At 39.4% G+C, this 19,989-nt stretch overlaps 3 protein-coding genes across 22 annotated transcripts in view; 1 reads left to right on the top strand and 2 right to left on the bottom strand.

The window, feature by feature from the left end:
• LOC127354955 (E3 ubiquitin/ISG15 ligase TRIM25-like) overlaps nt 1–10,678 on the bottom strand; it is a 207,835-nt gene extending 197,157 nt beyond the window's left edge. Inside the window, exon 1 of the mRNA XM_051385472.1 lies at nt 10,648–10,678. Within this exon, the coding sequence (XP_051241432.1) occupies nt 10,648–10,674 (27 nt within the window). The 5' untranslated portion in view covers nt 10,675–10,678. The remainder of the gene's footprint in view (nt 1–10,647) is intronic.
• Nucleotides 3,923–19,989, top strand: part of LOC127354136 (E3 ubiquitin/ISG15 ligase TRIM25-like) — a 29,557-nt gene continuing 13,490 nt past the window's right edge. For 6 of the 20 annotated variants that reach the window (XR_007881549.1, XR_007881496.1, XR_007881520.1 and 3 more), the window contains exons 1-2: nt 3,924–4,687; nt 16,944–18,476. Coding sequence is in view for 5 of the 20 variants with exons in the window: in XM_051384590.1 (XP_051240550.1) it covers nt 4,004–4,687; nt 16,944–17,859 (1,600 nt within the window). In the remaining 15 variants the exon portion in view is untranslated. The other 14 variants (XR_007881509.1, XR_007881508.1, XR_007881495.1 and 11 more) reach the window with 9 other exon arrangements.
• Nucleotides 7,983–10,674, bottom strand: LOC127356265 (E3 ubiquitin/ISG15 ligase TRIM25-like). Its single transcript, XM_051387927.1, has one exon. The coding sequence runs from the start codon at nt 10,672–10,674 to the stop codon at nt 9,013–9,015; it is 1,662 nt and encodes a 553-aa protein (XP_051243887.1). The 3' UTR covers nt 7,983–9,012.

Genomic DNA, 19,989 nt, shown 5'->3' with positions numbered 1-19,989 from the left:
TTACATGGTGTTATTTTAATTTCATGTAATTTTCATTGAGGGAGGGGTGGCAGATGGATTGCCATGAAATTTCACACAGACATTCATGGTCCCCAGAGGATGAATACTAATGAACCAACATTGTAAGGTGCTATGAATAAAGTGTCTTATTCTGTGTGTGTGTTCTATGTATTGATGAACACTTCATTTACTTCTTTCTCTCCTTTTCTGCTTTCCCTGTTGGTTTGTCTTTTTCTGTTTCTTCCAGTTTACTTTAACCCACCTTGTGTGTGTGTGTGTGTGTGTGTGTGTGTGTGTGTGTGTGTGGGGATGAGGGGTGCGTTAGTTTTATTGTTTTTGAGAGCGACGCTGTGAAGTCAGCCACCCTGGTCACGCTTGAGCGAAGTGGCGGGGAGTTTCATTACGCTGTGAAATAACGATCACGCCGTGATTAAGTTGATTAGATTTAAATGAATATTTGAAAGGCGAACCAAATTGCTGATTAAATATTTACTGGTGGTTTCCTTTCTGACAGACGGTGAGATCATATCACATCTCCCAAGTGACTGACTCTACTGTACGGGAGAGGCGCTACTACTCCAATATCACATAACTGTAATTATATGTTAATCAGGTTTATGATTGTCAGCTTTAATGCTGTTTATTTTTAGTTAGGTAGCTGTTTACATGGGATGGTGTATCTATTGTGATTTATACTTGTAGTAATGATAATAAAAAAAAATATGCCAGTGATGGAAGTGTATTTTATTTATCTAACATAAACCACTGATGCAAATATTTGTTGAAGAATAGTCAGATCTTTTACTCAAATAAAAGTGTAAACACAAAGTTGAGACCCCCAATGTCAAAAAATATTGATAACATGACAATAGTTAACAACATTAATGAATGTTGTCATTGCTATTATCATTCTTTGTTTTACTTCGATTTGGTTGATAATCACAATCTAAGTTTAAGAACTATGCTTCCCATAATGCATTAGGAGATGTAAAAGTGAAGTATATTGTTGCCATGGAGACTTTTTGGCCAATATTTGTTTACATTTTGGACAACTGACACTGTTAATATGTCGAATTAGCCTTTGGATTGGATATACAGACACTGCATTACACTGACAGTGGAGACCATGTAGAAACGTCTGTTCTGGAGATATAATGAGCGTCTTTTTGTCTTTTATTTCTAAGCAGATCACACAAATCAAAAACTATGTGTATGATGATTGTGTGTTAATATCTGGAGTATGAAAGCAATCCACACTAAGGCTTTTAAAGTACCTTCTATCTAACTTTACTTCAGTAAAGGAACAAAGCACTCAGTTACTTTCCATCAGTGAATATAAAGTCGCTCATTTACCATTTTTTACATATGATGCCTGAGAATGGTTTAATAATTTGTTAAATGATGTCATCAGTTACTGTTTTTTCTCCCTTTTTATCGCATAATGTGTGTTTAACCCACCATAAAGCTGCATTACAGGAAACGTGGAGCACTGGTGGCTCCAAGTGGCAGCAGGAGGTAACTGGGTAAAGATGGTGAAGCTCTTTAAATGTATGTGAATGCATTAGAGTTACAAATTCACAGATATAAACAACATCTGGATGTTGCTCAGGTGTTTGTTTTACCTCTTTTTTCCCCATTGATTTCATTTTCATCTTAACCTCCTGCTGTTTGCACAACCTCCTTATAAAAAAGATGATCAGTTATGACCCAGTGAGCTTTTATGGCTTGTTTTTTAACACTTCAGACCAAGTTTAGATTCATCTGAGGCCTCATCCAGTCATATAAAAAAATGTTTTTTAAAGAAACGTAACATGGTACAAAGCAATTCTTAAATTAGTCTTTTCCCATTGTTAAACCAGGACCTTTAACAATGACAACAGCTTTTATGTAGATGTACTTTTTAAATATGTTTTATTTATTATTATTTATTAATTTGTACATTAGTAGAATATAATTTAACACTGAAAAAGAACATTTATTATGAATTCTAGTGTCAGAAATACAAAAGGAAATTACAAAAAAAAGAAATAGAAGAATAAATACAGATATTTTGTGACATGAACACTGATTAAAATTGCCGTTTTGCATTACATTTTTTTTTTTTTTTTTTTATTTTATTATTAATCATAATATTTTTTTATTTTTTGTTTTTTGTTTTTTTTCCCCCCCCTTTTTTTTTTTTTTTAAAGTTTGTTTTCTTTTTTCCTCCACCATTTTCCCTCAAATTTTCCCCCCTTCCCCAATCCCCTCCCCCCAACCCCCCCCTTTTTAATTGGGTTCTTTTAAAAAAAAGGTTTTATTTGTACTTTCCAACCCCCGAACCCAAATTTACTTTTTTCCCCACTCATTCCTGTTAACTTGTGGATTCTTGGCTACTTCTGTTTGGACTTACAAACTGCTCTACCTGCCTGGTTGTCTCCATTTGGGTCATTTTCCTTGCTGCCTTGTACACACCTGTTGGATTATATACACTTTAACTCATAAATCTTTAAAAATGAGTCAATGTGTAGAATGATTTTAAATACCTACATCAGCAACAAGTGTACAGAAGCCAAACATCAGAACCACAGCATCACTAGATAGTAGATGTAAGTAAATATTCCAGTAATTATAATAGATAGATGCTTGAATGTCCTCTGAAAGACAAATTAGTTTGCTGCTAAAAAGAAGAAAGAAATCATTTGAATAACTGACAGTGAACACAGTCAGAAACAGGTTATTATCATGCAGTATTTGTGTCATTAATGTAAAAGTAATGGAGGAAATGGAGGCTGTTCTGAACCTAACTGACTTCTTTATATGCTCAACACTACAGCTGGCACTGAAATTAATTTGTTCCCTATCACCTCCTTGCAGACATTTTGATAAGATATCTTCCAATGAGCAGCTGGTGCGTAGAACGTAGTCGATCAAAAGGATCTTAATTACAGCAGAAAGCTGAAAGTCACTCTGTTTTAAAGAAAACATTTCCAGCTTGTGAGGAATATCTACGTTATTGATAAACCTGGAGCGATCGGCTCATCTTTGAATTATGAGCAGATGGTAGACATCATGTGTACACATGCTGATCCTGTTCCGTCCTGCCTCTGTGGGAAATCATACTGTTAGAGACAGCACAAAGTTTGTTAATTTAATACTATGACTACTACTAATACTTGTACTTTCCTTGAGTATTTTAATTCTTTGGTACCTCATACTTCTACTCTACTATATTCAAAAGGAAATATTGTACTTTTTACTTCACTACATTTATTTGACAGCTGTAGTTACTTTACAGATGAAGATTAAGAAAAAAAACTATAATGAGCATCTAAAATATAATGCATTGTAATACAGTAAATAAAACCAGCCAACATATTTTCAGAATTTGCACAAAACACAGATGTCAGATGTTCAGCTGGTGCATATCTGTTATTGTTTAGGGACCCGGGCCTGGATCTTGGGTACGCTAGACCAAGGATCTCTCTGGTCTAATTGAGAAATTAAATGCTTTGCTTGAAATTTGGGCAGACAAAAAACCTACTATCACAACTGGACCTTACACTTACTTAAGAGTATTTACACGCACGTGGGTACAGTAGGACATTATAACAATGCCATGACAAACTTAGAGAAATTTAGGCTCCAATACAGAAAACTGGGGGAATATGGTTCATAAGTCTTAAAGTCTAAAACCATCCAAATCGTCACCAACCATCTGATCAAGAGTACATTGGACTGGTTTGTCCACCAGTGCACAATTAACAATGGTGAAATTCACTGGTCAAATTGTTCTGTGCATTTGAAGCAAGGCTGGAGGCTGGTAAGAGTAACTAAACATTAAGATCTGAGATCTGAAAGCCTGATAACCCCTCCCTCTTCTTCATTAAGGTCCAATGTGTGCAGATATTTCGATGACCCCTCCCCTTAAAAATATCTGCCAGGTTATAGATAAGTGTAACAAATGTGGTGGAGTGAGAGAGTTGATAAGCCTCATTTACTGCCGGTCGGTGAGTAAACAAAAATGGACATGTTTTGGATTAAACTGCAAACTCTGCTGAAAAAAAGTGGAACAATTTTTAGTTCTGCAACATTGAGGGGTGAACATGAACAGAAAGGAGTTCGACTGGACCCGGAAACCTTCTCTTGTTTGATCTGTCTGGATCTACTAAAGGATCCAGTGGCTATTCCCTGTGGACACAGCTACTGCATGAACTATATTAAAAGCTTCTGGGATGGAGAGGATGAGAAGCAAATCCACAGCTGCCCTCAGTGTAGGCAGACCTTCACACCGAGGCCTGTCCTGGTGAAAAACACCATGTTAGCAGTTTTACTGGAGGAACTGAAGAGGACTGGACTCCAAGCTGCTCCTGCTGATCACTGCTATGCTGGACCTGAAGATGTGTCCTGTGATGTCTGCACTGGGAGAAAACTGAAAGCCTTCAAGTCCTGTCTGTTCTGTCTGATCTCATTCTGTGAGAAACACCTCCAGCCTCACTTTGAATCACCTGCCTATGAAAAACACAAGCTGGTGGACCCCTCCAAGAAGCTCCAGGAGAACATCTGCTCTCGTCATGATGAGGTGATGAAGATGTTCTGCCGTACTGATCAGCAGTGTATCTGTTATCTCTGCTCTGTGGAGGAACATAAAGGCCACGACACAGTCTCAGCTGCAGCAGAAAGGACTGAGAGGCAGAGAGAGCTCGAGGTGAGTCGACAAAACATCCATCAGAGAATCCAGGACAGAGAGAAAGATGTGAAGGAGCTTCAACAGGAGGTGGAGGCTATCAATCGCTCTGCTGATAAAGCAGTGGAGGACAGTGAGAAGATCTTCACTGAGCTGATCCTTCTCATCCAGAAAAGAAGCTCTGATGTGAAGCAGCAGGTCAGATCCCAGCAGGAAATTGAAGTGAGTCGAGTCAAAGAACTTCAGGAGAAGCTGGAGCAGGAGATCACTGGGCTGAAGAGGAAAGACGCTGAGATGAAGAAGCTCTCACACACGGAGGACCACACCCAGTTTCTACACAACTACCCCTCACTGTCAGCACTCAGTGAATCTACATCCAGCATCAATATCCGTCCTCTGAGGTACTTTGAGAATGTTTCAGAGCTCAGAGATAAACTACAGGACGTTCTGAGAGAGAAATGGACAAACGTCTCACTGACAGTGACTGAAGTGGATGTTTTACTGCCACAACCAGAGCCCAAGACCAGAGCTGGATTCTTAAAATATTCACGTGAAATCACACTGGATCCAAACACAGCATACACAAAAATCGTTTTATCTGAGGGGAACCGAAGAGCAACAGTCCTAGGGATAAATCTATCTTATTTCAGTCACCCAGACAGATTCACAAGCAGTTTACAGGTCTTGAGTAGGGAGAGTCTGACTGGACGTTGTTACTGGGAGGTGGAAAAAGGCAACGGAGGAGTTTCAGTAGTTGTCGCATATAAAGACAGTAACACTGTAAATGAGAGATTTGGAGACAATGACAAGTCTTGGGCATTAGGTTTTTACAAAAAACGTTATGCACTCAGACATAACAATATCACAACTCCAGTCTCAGGTCCTCAGTCCTCCAGAGTTGGAGTGTATCTGGATCACAGTGCAGGTATTCTGTCCTTCTACAGTGTCTCTGAAACCATGACTCTCCTCCACAGAGTCCAGACCACATTCACTCAACCTCTCTATGCTGGACTTCTTTTTTGTGGTCCCTCTGGAAACAGTGCTGAGCTGTGTGAGCTTAGTGTGTAGATAGATGAAGTTCTTGTTCTTGTTACTGAACTAAACTTGTTGATATAATCTTAGGGAAACACTTCATTAAAAGTCCTGCTTTTAAATATTACATTGATATATTTGCAATAAGGTGTAAAAGCAATAGTTTGTGTGAATGTGTTTGATTGTATAATGTTGTTGTTCTTTTATTTACACGTTATTTGACATTTTGGGTCTGAATGGTACTCCACCTAAATTCTCATTTCTCATATTTATTGATATAATTATGGCACTACATTTAAGGGTAGGGTGTTAGTATGCGTAGTGTTGAAGCAGTCGATCTGAAGCTTAAATTACAGTTTAAATGCTCGTAATCATTGGGTTAATACTTAATCATGCAACATTAGTCTCATTTGTTCCTGTTGGCTGTTTGCAAATATTAAATCCTCCACTAGAGGTCAGTCTTTACATATATTTTCCACTATCACATACTTAGTTGTACTTTGCTGCCTTTTACAATATAATATACTATATGGCCAAAAGTTTGTAGGAACTCCTGACACACTTGTGTATATAAGGTGTGCGGCTGTTTCTTTGTGGTTTTGTCTATTCTCCTTGGTTCCAGTTAAGGTAAATCTTAATGCTACAGCATATAATGGTATTTTTGACAATAGTGTTCTTCCAGCTTTGAACTGACTGTCTGGGGAAGTGACTTTCCTGTTGCTACTAACAAATGCTTGATTATAGTTTGTGTTGTATTTGAGACTTTTCATGATGTGTAGGCCTAAAATACAATTATTATCCTTTGAGTCTGATGTAGAAATCAGCTATGTTGAAATGTACAATATAAACTGTGTGCAGGATTTACTTAATAAAATCACAATTTGATACTGAACTTAATATAAAGGATGGCTTTTTATTTTCTTTCTTTTGACTCATAAGATGATTCTCCTGTGTTTCTGTAACCAATAAGTTTTGTGTCAATCAAGCAGTCCACTAGCTTTATATAACAATCATACGTGTAATATATATTTACATTTAGAGTATTTTTTATTTGCACTTTAATCAAAATATATAGAAGACAGGGATATCTTGGGTGTGAGTCAACGTGAAGCATTATCAACATTATCTTTCTGGTAGAGATTTATGACACAGCTACAAAGACCTCATTCTTGTTTTAGAGTCAAAATTAATCCAATGTTTACTCTGGCAATACTAGACCGAAATGTTGAATTTAAAATTGCCATTATTCACTATACACCTGCCCCAAGTGAGTCGAGTCAAAGAGCTTTTGGTGAAGCTGGAGCAGGAACTCACTGAGCTGAAGACGAAACACCAAATCACATCGGATCCAAATACAGTAAACTCTTGTCTGTCATTATCTGAAGACAACAGAAAAGCAACATTCACGACAGTCAAACAATGCTATCCTAATCACCCAGACAGATTCAGTGACTGGTTTTAATACTTGTACATACAAAGTCAAAGCCCTCAAAGTGAAGCCCAAGTTCAATCGACGATCGTATCTTTGCCCTAACGTTCTCTTATAACACTAAAAGCAAAACTCTATTTAAAAAGCCTCCAGTTAACAGATATTTTGCTGTAACAGCAGTGACAGTGACAGGTACAGGCCAAGTCATTAGACTTTGTGTGTAAGAGGGCTTCATAACCTGCGTTTGTTGTAAGTCGAAAGAACTTTATACCTATGTACACAAAGTAAACATCTCCACGAGGAACAAACCCTTAGTTTCTATGTTACTTATTTTTCAATTGGTAAAACTTACAACTTCATTAATTACTAACTAGTTCTATTTTTTGTTTAAATTCAACAGTGTATCTTGAGTAGAAAGGACAGTGACTCAGCACATTGTCATGTTGTCACCATGCCAAAATACCTGGGATGATTAAAGAACAAAACACACCCTGAAACTGTCAAACACCTCATCTTCCTGGGATGAACCAAAGCATGTAAACGCCTCCTTCTTTGTTCTGTCCTTATACACAGCAAGCTTCACTCTGTCCATTTATTTCCTTGTTCAGCTGGACCAGGACACAATGTCTTGTTCGATCTGTCTGGATCTCCTGAAGGATCCGGTGACTATTCCCTGTGGACACAGCTACTGCATGAACTGTATTAAAGCCCTGTAAATACATATTACACATGTTTGATTATTATATGAAGCTAGTGGACTGCTTGATTGACACAAAACATATTGGCTACAGAAACACAGGAGAATCATCTTATGAGTCAAAAGAAAGAAAATAAAAAGCCATCCTTTATATTAAGTTCAGTAACAAATTGTGATTTTATTAAGTAAATCCTTCACACAGTTTATATTGTACATTTCAACATAGCTGATTTCTATATCAGACTCAAAGGATAATAATTTTATTTTAGGCCTACACATCATGAAAAGTCTCAAATACAACACAAACTATAATCAAGCATTCGTTAGTAGCAACAGGAAAGTCACTTCCCCAGACAGTCAGTTCAAAGCTGGAAGAACACTATTGTCAAAAATACCATTATATGCTGTAGCATTAAGATTTACCTTAACTGGAACTAAGGAGAATAGACAAAACCACAAAGAAACAGCCGCACACCTTATATACACAAATGTGTCAGGAGTTTCTACAAACCTTTGGTCATATATATTATATTGTGAAGGGCAGTAATGTACATCTGAGTATGTGATAGTGGAAAATATATGTAAAGACTGACCTCTAGTGGAGGATTTAATATTTGCAAACAGCCAACAGGGACAAAGGAGACTAATGTTACATGATTATGTATTAAACCCAATGATTACGAGTATTTAAACTGTAATTTAAGCTTCAGATCGACTGCTTCAACACTACTAACACTCTACCTTTAAATACATGAAAAGTACCATAATTATGTCAATAAACATGAGAAATGAGAATTTAAGTACCATTCAAACCCAAAATGTCAAATAACGTGTAAATAAAAGAACAACAACATTATACAATCAAACAAATTTAGACAAACTAGTTCTTTTACACCTTACTGCAAATATATCAATGTAATATTTAAAAGCAGGACTTTTAGTGAAGTGTTTCCCTGAGATTATATCAATAACTTTAGTTCAGTTAAGGCCCAGAGTACTGCACTAATGATGTGTTTTATATTTCTAGTTTGTTTTGCTAAAATCTGCCATGGTACCTGTCACTGGTAATAGCATAGATAGCATTAGCAGTGACAGCATACCAAAGTGTCAACCACTGTTGCACTTGGAAATAAAAATGTTGACAAAATGAAAACGTGGGAAGTCCACACAGCTCAGCATAGCATCTATCTACACACTAAGCTCACACAGCTCAGCACTGTTTCCAGTGGGACCACAAAGAAGAAGTCCAGCATAGAGAGGCTGAGTGAATGTGGTCTGGACTCTGTGGAGGAGAGTCATGGTTTCAGAGACGCTGTAGAAGGACAGAATACCTGCACTGTGATCCAGATACACTCCAACTCTGGAGGACTGAGGACCTGACACTGGAGTTGTGATATTGTTATGTCTGAATTCATAACGAAGTTTGTAAAAACCTAATGCCCAAGACTTGTTATTGTCTCCAAATCTCTCATTTACAGTGTTACTGTCTTTGTATGCTACAACTACTGAAACTCCTCCGTGTCCTTTTTCCACCTCCCAGTAACAACGTCCAGTCAGACTCTCTCTACTCAGGACCTGACAATATGTAGTGAATCTGTCTGGGTGACAAAGATAGGATAGATTTATCCCTAGGACTGTTGCTTTTCTGTTTCCCTCAGATAAAAAGATTTTTGTGTATGCTGTGTTTGGATCCAATGTGATTTCACGTGAATATCTTAAGAATCCAGCTCTGGTCTTGGGCTCTGGTTGTGGCAGTAAAACATCCACTTCAGTCACTGTCAGTGAGACGTTTGTCCATTTCTCTCTCAGAACGACCTGTAGTTTATCTCTGAGCTCTGAAACAGCCGCTGTCACATCCTCAAAGTACCTCAGAGGACGGATATTGATGCTGGATGTAGATTCACTGAGTGCTGACAGTGAGGGGTAGTTGTGTAGAAACTGGGTGTGGTCCTCTGTGTGTGAGAGCTTCTTCATCTCAGCGTCTTTCCTCTTCAGCTCAGTGATCTCCTGCTCCAGCTTCTCCTGAAGCTCTTTGACTCGACTCACTTCAGTTTCCTGCAGGGATCTGACCTGCTGCTTCACATCAGAGCTTCTTTTCTGGATGAGACGGATCAGCTGAGTGAAGATCTTCTCACTGTCCTCCACTGCTTTATCAGCAGAGCGATTGATAGCCTCCACCTCCCGTTGAAACACCTTCACATCTTTTACTCTGTCCAGGATTCTCTGCTGGATGTTTTGTCGACTCACCTCGAACTCTCTCTGCCTCTCAGTCCTTTCTGCTGCAGCTGAGACTGTGTCGTGGCCTTTATGTTCATCCACAGAGCAGAGATAACAGATACACTGCTGATCAGTACGGCAGAACATCTTCATCACCTCATCATGACGAGGGCAGATGTTCTCCTGGAGCTTCTTGGAGGGGTTCACCAGCTTGTGTTTCTTTAATGGAGCTGCATCATAATGAGGCTGGAGGTGTTTCTCACAGTAAGAGGCCAAACAGACCAGACAGGACTTGATAGCTTTCAGTTTTCTCCCAGTGCAAACATCACAGGACACATCTTCAGGTCCAGCATAGCAGTGATCAGCAGGAGCAGCTTGGAGTCCAGTCTTCTTCAGTTCCTCCACTAAATCTGCTAAAATGGTACTTTTCACCAGGACAGGCCTCGGTGTGAAGGTCTGTCTACACTGAGGGCAGCTGTGGATTTGCTTCTCATCTTCTCCATCCCAGAAGCTTTTAATACAGTTCATGCAGTAGCTGTGTCCACAGGGAATAGTCACCGGATCCTTCAGTAGATCCAAACAGATCGAACAAGAAATTGTGTCCAGGTCCAGCTGAACTCCTTGCTGCGCCATTTCACCTCTCTGTTACAACGACTGTCTGAGTTTCACTTCCTTAGAAATGAAACTTTAAGCTCTGATCTAATCAACTTGTGTTTTTATAGTGAATGGGGGTGTGTTCTTACACCGCACCACCTGTTGGTTACACCCACCTTCACTCTGTAGATCTGAAGGGGAGGGAACAAGGAAATAAATGGACAGAGTGAAGCTCTCTGTGTTTGAGGACAGAACAAAGAAGGAGGCGTTTGCATGCTTTGGTTCATCCCAGGAAGATGAGGTGTTTGACAGTTTCAAGGTGTGTTTTGTTCTTCAATATTCCCAGGTATTTTGGCATGGTAACAACATGACAATGTGCTGAGTCAATGTCCTTTCTACTCAAGATACACTGTTGAATTTAAACAAGAAATAGAAATAGTTAGTAATTAATGTAATTTTAAGTTTTATCAAGTGATATCACACTGGATCCAAACACAGCACACACACACAAATCTTTTTATCTGAGGGAAACAGAAAAGCAACACTCTTAGTCTATCCTATCTTAGTCATCCAGACAGATTCACTACATATTGTACTACTCAGGTCCTGAGTAGAGAGAGTCTGACTGGACGTTGTTACTGGGAGGTGGAGAAAGGTGAGGGAGGAGTTTCAGTAGTTGTAGCATACAAAGAGAATAACACTGTAAATGAGAAATTTGGAGACAATAACAAGTCTTTGGCATTAGGTTTTTACAAATTTGAATTCAGACATAACAATATCAAAACTCCAGTCTCAGGTCCTGAGTCCTCCAGAGTTGGAGTGTATCTGGATCACAGTGCAGGTATTCTGTCCTTCTACAGCGTCTCTGAAACCATGACTCTCCTCCACAGAGTCCAGACCACATTCACTCAGCCTCTCTATGCTGGACTTCTTCTTTGTGGTCCCACTGGAAACACTGCTATGCTATGGTGAGCCGTGTAGACTTTACACGTTTTCATTGTCAGTTTTCATTTTGTCAACATTTTTATTTCCAAGTGCAAGAGTGGTTGACACTTTGGTATGCTGTCACTGCTAATGCCATCTATGCTATTAGCAGTGACAGGTACCATGGCAAGTTTTAGCAAAACAAACTAGAAATATAAAACACATCATTAGTGCAGTACTCTGGGCCTTAACTGAACTTAAGTTATTGATATAATCTCAGGGAAACACTTCATTAAAAGTCCTGCTTTTAAATATTACATTTATATATTTGCAGTAAGGTGTAAAAGCACTAGCTTGTCCGAATTTGTCAACATTAATGCGTAATGTTGTTGTCATGTTTTATTTACACATTATTTGACATTTTGGGTCTGAATGGTACTTAAATTCTCATTTCTCATGTTTATTGATATAATTATGGTACTTTGCATATATTTAGAGGTAGGGGGTTAGTAGTGTTGAAGCAGTCGATCTGAAGCTTAAATTACAGTGACTCAGGACATTGTCGTGTTGTCACCATGCCAAAATACCTGGGATGTGACTCAGCACATTGTCGTGTTGTCACCATGCCAAAATACCTATGATTATTGAAGAACAAAACACACCTTGAAACTGTCAAACACCTCATCTTCCTGGGATGAACCAAATCATGTAAACGCCTCCTTCTTTGTTCTGTCCTGAAACACAGCAAGCTTTATTCCCTAAGAAGCTCTGATGTGAAACCCACTGGGATGAAGATGATGAGAAGCAAATCCACAGCTGCCCTCAGTGTAGGCAGACCTTCACACCGAGGCCTGTCCTGGTGGAAAACACCATGTTAGCAGTTTTACTGGAGGAACTGAAGGAGACTGGACTCCAAGCTGCTCCTGCTGATCTCTGCTATGCTGGACCTGAAGATGTGTCCTGTGATTTTTGCACTGGGAGAAAACTGAAAGCCTTCAAGTGTCTGTCTGATCTCTTACTGTGAGGAACACCTACAACCTCATTTTGAATCAAATACATTTGAAAAGCACAAGCTGGTGGACCCCTCCAAGAAGCTCCAGGAGAACATCTGCTCTCGTCATGATGAGGTGATGAAGATGTTCTGCCGTACTGATCAGCAGTGTATCTGTTATCTCTGCTCTGTGGAGGAACATAAAGGCCACGACACAGTCTCAGCTGCAGCAGAAAGGACTGAGAGGCAGAGAGAGCTCGAGGTGAGTCGACAAAACATCCAGCAGAGAATCCAGGACAGAGAGAAAGATGTGAAGGTGCTTCAACAGGAGGTGGAGGCTATCAATCGCTCTGCTGATAAAGCAGTGGAGGACAGTGAGAAGATCTTCACTGAGCTGATCAGTCTCATCCAGAAAAGAAGCTCTGATGTGAAGCAGCAGGTCAGATCCCAGCAGGAAACTGAAGTGAGTCGAGTCAAAGAGCTTCAGGAGAAGATGGAGCAGGAGATCACTGAGCTGAAGAGGAAAGACGATGAGCTGATACAGCTCTCACACACAGAGGACCACACCCAGTTTCTACAAAATTACTCCTCGCCAACATGTCTCAGTAGAGGTATATACTTTCCAGCAATCAACCCCTTTTGTCTGCAGCACTTTAATGGATTGCAAAAGACTGTGTCAAAAATCAGAGATAAACTACAGAAAGTTCTAAACAATGAATGGACAAACATCTCGCTGACAGTGTCTGTTTTTTTTAATATATATTTTATTGAGCATCAATAATAATACAAAACATCCACAATGGGACAGCAGAATGACATAAAAACAATGCTCATAATTCCAATATGTTTCCTTACCCCCACCCCACCCACCCTTCCCCCACCCCACCCACCCTTCCCCCATTTCTAAGGGCCCATCCCACCACCCCACCTGTCTCTGGGTAACAAACATTACAATAAAAAAATTAAAATAAAAAAAACAAGTAAAGGGGGTAAGACAAGACAAACCAATATAAATAAATAAACAAATAAAAGAAATAGAAACAAAACTGGGGTGTTAAGTTATTCAGAAACTCAGATATCTGACTCCTCAGGAACGATGTCTAAAGACTCTATGATGGACAGTAAGGGGTTCCAAATTCGATCAAAGCTCTTCAGAGAGCCCCTGAGGGAAAACCTCAGCCTTTCCAACTTTAAATTATATAAAACTTCCTTGATCCAACGATCATGGGATGGGGGGAAAGCTTGCTTCCAATTTAGAAGAATCAATCGCCTGGCCAGTAGGGTGCAGAAGGCCATGGAATGACGTGCTTTAGCTGATAGGGTATTGTTAGATGGGATACCAAAAAGGGCGGAGAGGGGATGTGGATCTGCCACAAAATCATAGGCCATTTGAAGAGTATCGAATATTTTAGCCCAAAAACCTGTCAGCTTTGGGCATGACCAAAACATATGCATGAGGTCGGCAGGGGACTGGTGGCACCTGTTACAAGCGTCAGCAACACTGGGGTAAATTTTAGACAATCTATGATTGGTGTAATAAATCCTGTGTATGAATTTGCATTGAATCAGCCCATGTCGGGCACAAATGGAGGAGTTATGGACTAACTCAAGAATATTGCCCCACTGGTCATCCTCTATATTAAGCCCCAGATCCTGTTCCCATGACTCCCTCGTCTGCTGGGGGAAGACTGAAGTGATGCAGTCCATGGCACTGCTGATATGTGAAATATTCCCTTTCTGATTGGGGTTTATCATGAGAAGAGTGTCTAATAATGTCTGTGGGGCGAGATTAGGAAAGTCGGGATAATATTTCTGAACAAAATGCCTAACTTGGAGAAAGCAGAAAAGGTGCAATGATGGTAGCTTAAATGTAGCAGACAGATCAGTGAAAGACATGTAGGTCCCCTTATCATAGAGATCCTTGATAGATAATATGCCACTATCAGACCAAAGTTGAAAGGCAGAATCCATAGTAGATGATTTGAAGTTGTGATTGTGGAACACTGGAGCTAAAGTAGAGGGACCTTGTAGGCCAAAGTGCTTTCTAAAGTGCAACCAAATTTTAAGCGACTGAGTGACCACTGGGCTAGTGCTGACATTAGCAACAGACACAGGAAGCCGGGAACACAACCATGACTGCAATGACATCTGAGTGGAAGAAAATTCCATTTGGACCCAGGCAGGTTGCAAGATAGTAGATTTGACGGTCCAGAACAACATTTTTTGAATGTTAGCAGCCCAATAGTAATGTAAAAAATTGGGGAGGGCAAGCCCCCCAGCCCGCTTTGGAAGCTGCAGTATCTTTTTCCGCATACGCACAGGCTTGCTGGCCCATAGAAAGGTTGATATTGATTTATCTAGTTTGGCAAAAAACCTTTTTGAAATAAGTACAGGGATATGTTGGAAAAGGTAGAGGAACTTTGGCAGGACAGACATTTTGATTAGGTTTACCCTGCCAGCCAAGGACAATGGTAAATTAGACCATCTGCCAAAATCCTCCTCGACTCTTTTGAGCAAAGGAACAAAATTGTTGTTAAAAGTATCTGATAGGGACCTAGAAATGAAAACTCCCAAATATTTAAATCCCTCATCCACCCATTTGAAAGGAGCTATATTATCTGGCAATCGCCCCGGTAGATTGTTAATTGCAAATAATTTACTCTTCCCAAAATTTTGTTTATAACTGGATAGTTGACCAAATTGTTTCAAAATGTTTAAAACTATTGGAAGGGACGTAGTTGGATTTGATACGTAAAGAAGTAAATCATCCGCATACAGTGACAGTTTGTGTATTGCTCCCTGGCGAGAAATGCCAGATGAAGGAGATTTAATACTCGGAATAAGCCTAGACGCAGCGGCAGTTCTGGCCTGTTGGGCCAGAAGCTTACCAGCCTTGTCCCCTGATTCAAAAAATCGTTGTCTAGATTTAAGTAGCTGTGATTCTGCTTCGTGTGTAGTTAAAAGATTAAACTCTGTTTGAAGTTGTAGGCGTTTTTTATAGAGTAAGGGGTCTGGGCAGTTAGCATAGCTATTGTCAACTTCCTGGAGCTTTTGTGACAGTTCCAATTGTCTGGACCTAGCCATTTTTCTAAGGAGAGATGTATAGGAAATTATATGGCCTCTTAGGTACACCTTAAAGGTTTCCCACAAAATCCGTCTTGACACCTCTGGTGAATCATTTATTTCGAAAAATAGTTGAATGTTTGATCTTAAGGAATCAACAAAAGCGTAATTTGATAGTAAGTGTGAATTAAATCTCCATTGTTTAAAGGTGCGGTTGATATTGGGAAAAAATATATCTAATGATGTAGGAGCATGGTCTGAAATGACTATACTATGATAGTCACATGAGTGTACATTAGAGAGCAGTCTATTATCTAAGAGAAAAAAGTCTATTCGTGAATATGAGTGGTGGACATGTGAAAAAAATGGGTCAGTCAGGCCCAGCTCCCCTGCAATTGTCGTGTTGTCACCATTCTAAAATACCTGGGATGATTAAAGAACAAAACACACCCTGAAACTGTCAAACCCCTCATCTTCCTGGGATGAACCAAAGCATGTAAACGCCTCCTGCTTTGTTGTGTCCTCAAACACAGAGACCTTCACTCTGTCCATTTATTTCCTTCTTCCCTCCCCTTCAGATATACACAGTGAAGGTGGGTGTAACCAACATGTGGTGCAGTGTAAGAACACACCCCCATTCACTATAAAAACATGCTGTTTAGATCAGAGCTTGTGTTTCATTTCTAAGGAAGTGAAACTCAGACCATCGTTGCGACTGCGAGGTGAAATGGCGCAGAAAGGAGTTCAGCTGGACCGGGACACAATTTCTTGTTCGATCTGTCTGAATCTACTGAAGGATCCGGTGACTATTCCCTGTGGACACAGCTACTGCATAAACTGTCTTAAAGCCCAGTGGGATGAAGAGGATGAGAAGCAAATCCACAGCTGCCCTCAGTGTAGGCAGACCTTCACACCAAGACCTGTCCTGGTGAAAAGCACCATGTTAGCAGCTTTAGTGGAGGAACTGAAGAAGACTGGACTCCAAGCTGCTCCTGCTGATCTCTGCTATGCTGGACCTGAAGATGTGTCCTGTGATGTCTGCACTGGGAGAAAACTGAAAGCTATCAAGTCCTGTCTGGTCTGTTTGGTTTCTTACTGTGAGAAACACCTCCAACCTCACTTTGATGTTGCTCCATTAAAGAAACACAAGCTGGTGGACCCCTCCAAGAAGCTCCAGGAGAACATCTGCTCTCGTCATGATGAGGTGATGAAGATGTTCTGCCGTACTGATCAACAGTGTATCTGTTATCTCTGCTCTGTGGATGAACATAAAGGCCACGACACAGTCTCAGCTGCAGCAGAAAGGACTGAGAGGCAGAGAGAGCTCGAGGTGAGTCGACAAAACATCCAGCAGAGAATCCAGGACAGAGAGAAAGATGTGAAGGAGCTTCAACAGGAGGTGGAGGCTATCAATCGCTCTGCTGATAAAGCAGTGGAGGACAGTGAGAAGATCTTCACTGAGCTGATCAGTCTCATCCAGAAAAGAAGCTCTGATGTGAAGCAGCAGGTCAGATCCCAGCAGGAAACTGAAGTGAGTCGAGTCAAAGAGCTTCAGGAGAAGATGGAGCAGGAGATCACTGAGCTGAAGAGGAAAGACGCTGAGATGAAGAAGCTGTCACACACAGAGGACCACAACCAGTTTCTACACAACTACCCCTCACTGTCAGCACTCAGTGAATCTACATCCAGCATCAATATCTGTCCTCTGAGCTACTTTGAGGATGTGACAACGGCTGTTTCAGAGCTCAGAGATAAACTACAGGACCTTCTGAGAGAGAAATGGACAAACGTCTCACTGACAGTGACTGAAGTGGATGTTTTACTGCCACAACCAGAGCCCAAGACCAGAGCTGGATTCTTAAAATATTCACATTTAATCACACTGGATCCAAACACAGCATACACAAAAATATTTTTATCTGAGTGGAACCGAAGAGCAACAGTCCTAGGGATAAATCTATCTTATTTTAGTCACCCAGACAGATTCACAAGCAGTTTACAGGTCTTGAGTAGAGAGAGTCTGACTGGACGTTGTTACTGGGAGGTGGAAAAATTACACGGAGGAGTTTCAGTAGTTGTAGCATACAAAGACAGTAACACTGTAAATGAGAGATTTGGAGACAATGACAAGTCTTGGGCATTAGGTTTTTACAAAAACCGTTATGCACTCAAACATAACAATATCACAACTCCAGTGTCAGGTCCTCAGTCCTCCAGAGTCGGAGTGTATCTGGATCACAGTGCAGGTATTCTGTCCTTCTACAGCGTCTCTGAAACCATGACTCTCCTCCACAGAGTCCAGACCACATTCACTCAGCCTCTCTATGCTGGACTTCTTTTTTGTGGTCCCTCTGGAAACAGTGCTGAGCTGTGTGAGCTTAGTGTGTAGATAGATGCTATGCTGAGCCATATGGACTTTCCACGTTTTTATTTTGTCATCATTTTTATTTCCAAGTGCTAGAGTGGTTGACACTTTGGTATGCTGTCACTGCTAATGCTATCTATGCTATTACCAGTGACAGGTACCATGGCAGATTTTAGCAAAACAAACAAAAAATATAAAACACATCATTAGTGCAGTACTCTGGGCCTTAACTGAACTAAAGTTATTGATATAATCTCAGGGAAACACTTCACTAAAAGTCCTGCTTTTAAATATTACATTGATATATTTGCAGTAAGGTGTAAAAGAACTAGTTTGTCTGAATGTGTTTGATTGTATAATGTTGTTGTTCTTTTATTTACACGTTATTTGACATTTTGAGTCTGAATGGTACTTAAATTCTCATTTCTCATGTTTATTGATATAATTGTGGTACTTTGCATATATTTAAAGGTAGAGTGTTAGTAGTGTTAAATTACAGTTTGAATGCTCGTAATCTTTGGGTTTAATACTTAATCATGTAACATTAGTATTCTTTGTCCCTGTTGGCTGTTTGCAAATATTAAATCCTCCACTAGAGGTCAGTCTTTACATATATTGTCCACTATCCCATACTCAGAAGTACTTTACTGACATTTACAATATAATATACTATAGGGCCAAAAGTTTGTAGACACTCCTGACACCTCTGGTCAACCTCACTAATGCTTTTGTGGCTGAATGGCAGCAAATTCCTGCAGCCAGGTTCAACGTCTGGAGGCTGTTTTCATATTAATTTCCATAGTTTTGGAACAACTTGTTGAACAATTACACACAGGTGTCATTTTCAGGTGTCTACATACCTTGTCAGGGTGCCCACATACATTTGGCCATGCAGATAATGATATATAATGTTTAATAATGTAATATAATACTTAAAGAGTAAGTTTGTTTAATACAATCTTTTAAATTCCTGATGAATGTCTTATAAGTAACTTTTTTTAGGCATTTTTAAATGTCAAAGATGTGACAAAATTATATAGTATATTCTATAATGTGTGTACTTTGCTACTGTATTGATGCATCATCTCATTGGTTAAATGAGCCAAATAGATTTTCCTCTAATGATTGATATTATTTTTGCTGTCTGCTTCCATGAAATGCTTATGATTATGTTTCCTGCTGTATAAAATACATGTAATAATACAATTATTCTCATTAGAGCCTGATTTAGAATTATATATGATATGTAGAAATGTGCAATATAAATTGTATGAAGGATTTACTTAATAAAATCACAACTTGATGCTAAACTTGATTGTTTTTTATTTTTCATTTTATTTCTTTATACCTATAAGACAATTCTATCCTCTTTCTTATTCCTAAACCCTAGTTATGTTCGTTTTATATTGGCTTGTGTTGCTCATAATCATTGGGTTAATATTTAATCATGTAACATTCGTCTCCTTTGTCCCGGTTGGCTGTTTGCAAATATTAAATCCTCCACTAGAGGTCAATCTTTACATATATTTTCCACTATCACATACTCAGATGTACATTACTGCCTTTTACAATATAATATACTATATGGCCAAAGGTTTGTAGACACTCCTGACACATTTGTGTATATAAGGTGTGCGGCTGTTTCTTTGTGGTTTTGTCTATTCTCCTTAGTTCCAGTTAAGGTAAATCTTAATGCTACAGCATATAATGGTATTTTTGACAATAGTGTTCTTCCAGCTTTGAACTGACTGTCTGGGGAAGTGACTTTCCTGTTGCTACTAACGAATGCTTGATTATAGTTTGTGTTGTATTTGAGACTTTTCATGATGTGTAGGCCTAAAATACAATTATTATCCTTTGAGTCTGATGTAGAAATCAGCTATGTTGAAATGTACAATATAAACTGTGTGAAGGATTTACTTAATAAAATCACAATTTGTTACTGAACTTAATATAAAGGATGGCTTTTTATTTTCTTTCTTTTGACTCATAAGATGATTCTCCTGTGTTT

The sequence above is a fragment of the Dicentrarchus labrax genome, unplaced genomic scaffold (genome assembly GCF_905237075.1).
Source record: "Dicentrarchus labrax unplaced genomic scaffold, dlabrax2021, whole genome shotgun sequence".
NCBI lineage: Eukaryota > Metazoa > Chordata > Actinopteri > Moronidae > Dicentrarchus > Dicentrarchus labrax.
This window is presented reverse-complemented; position numbering and strand designations above follow the sequence as displayed.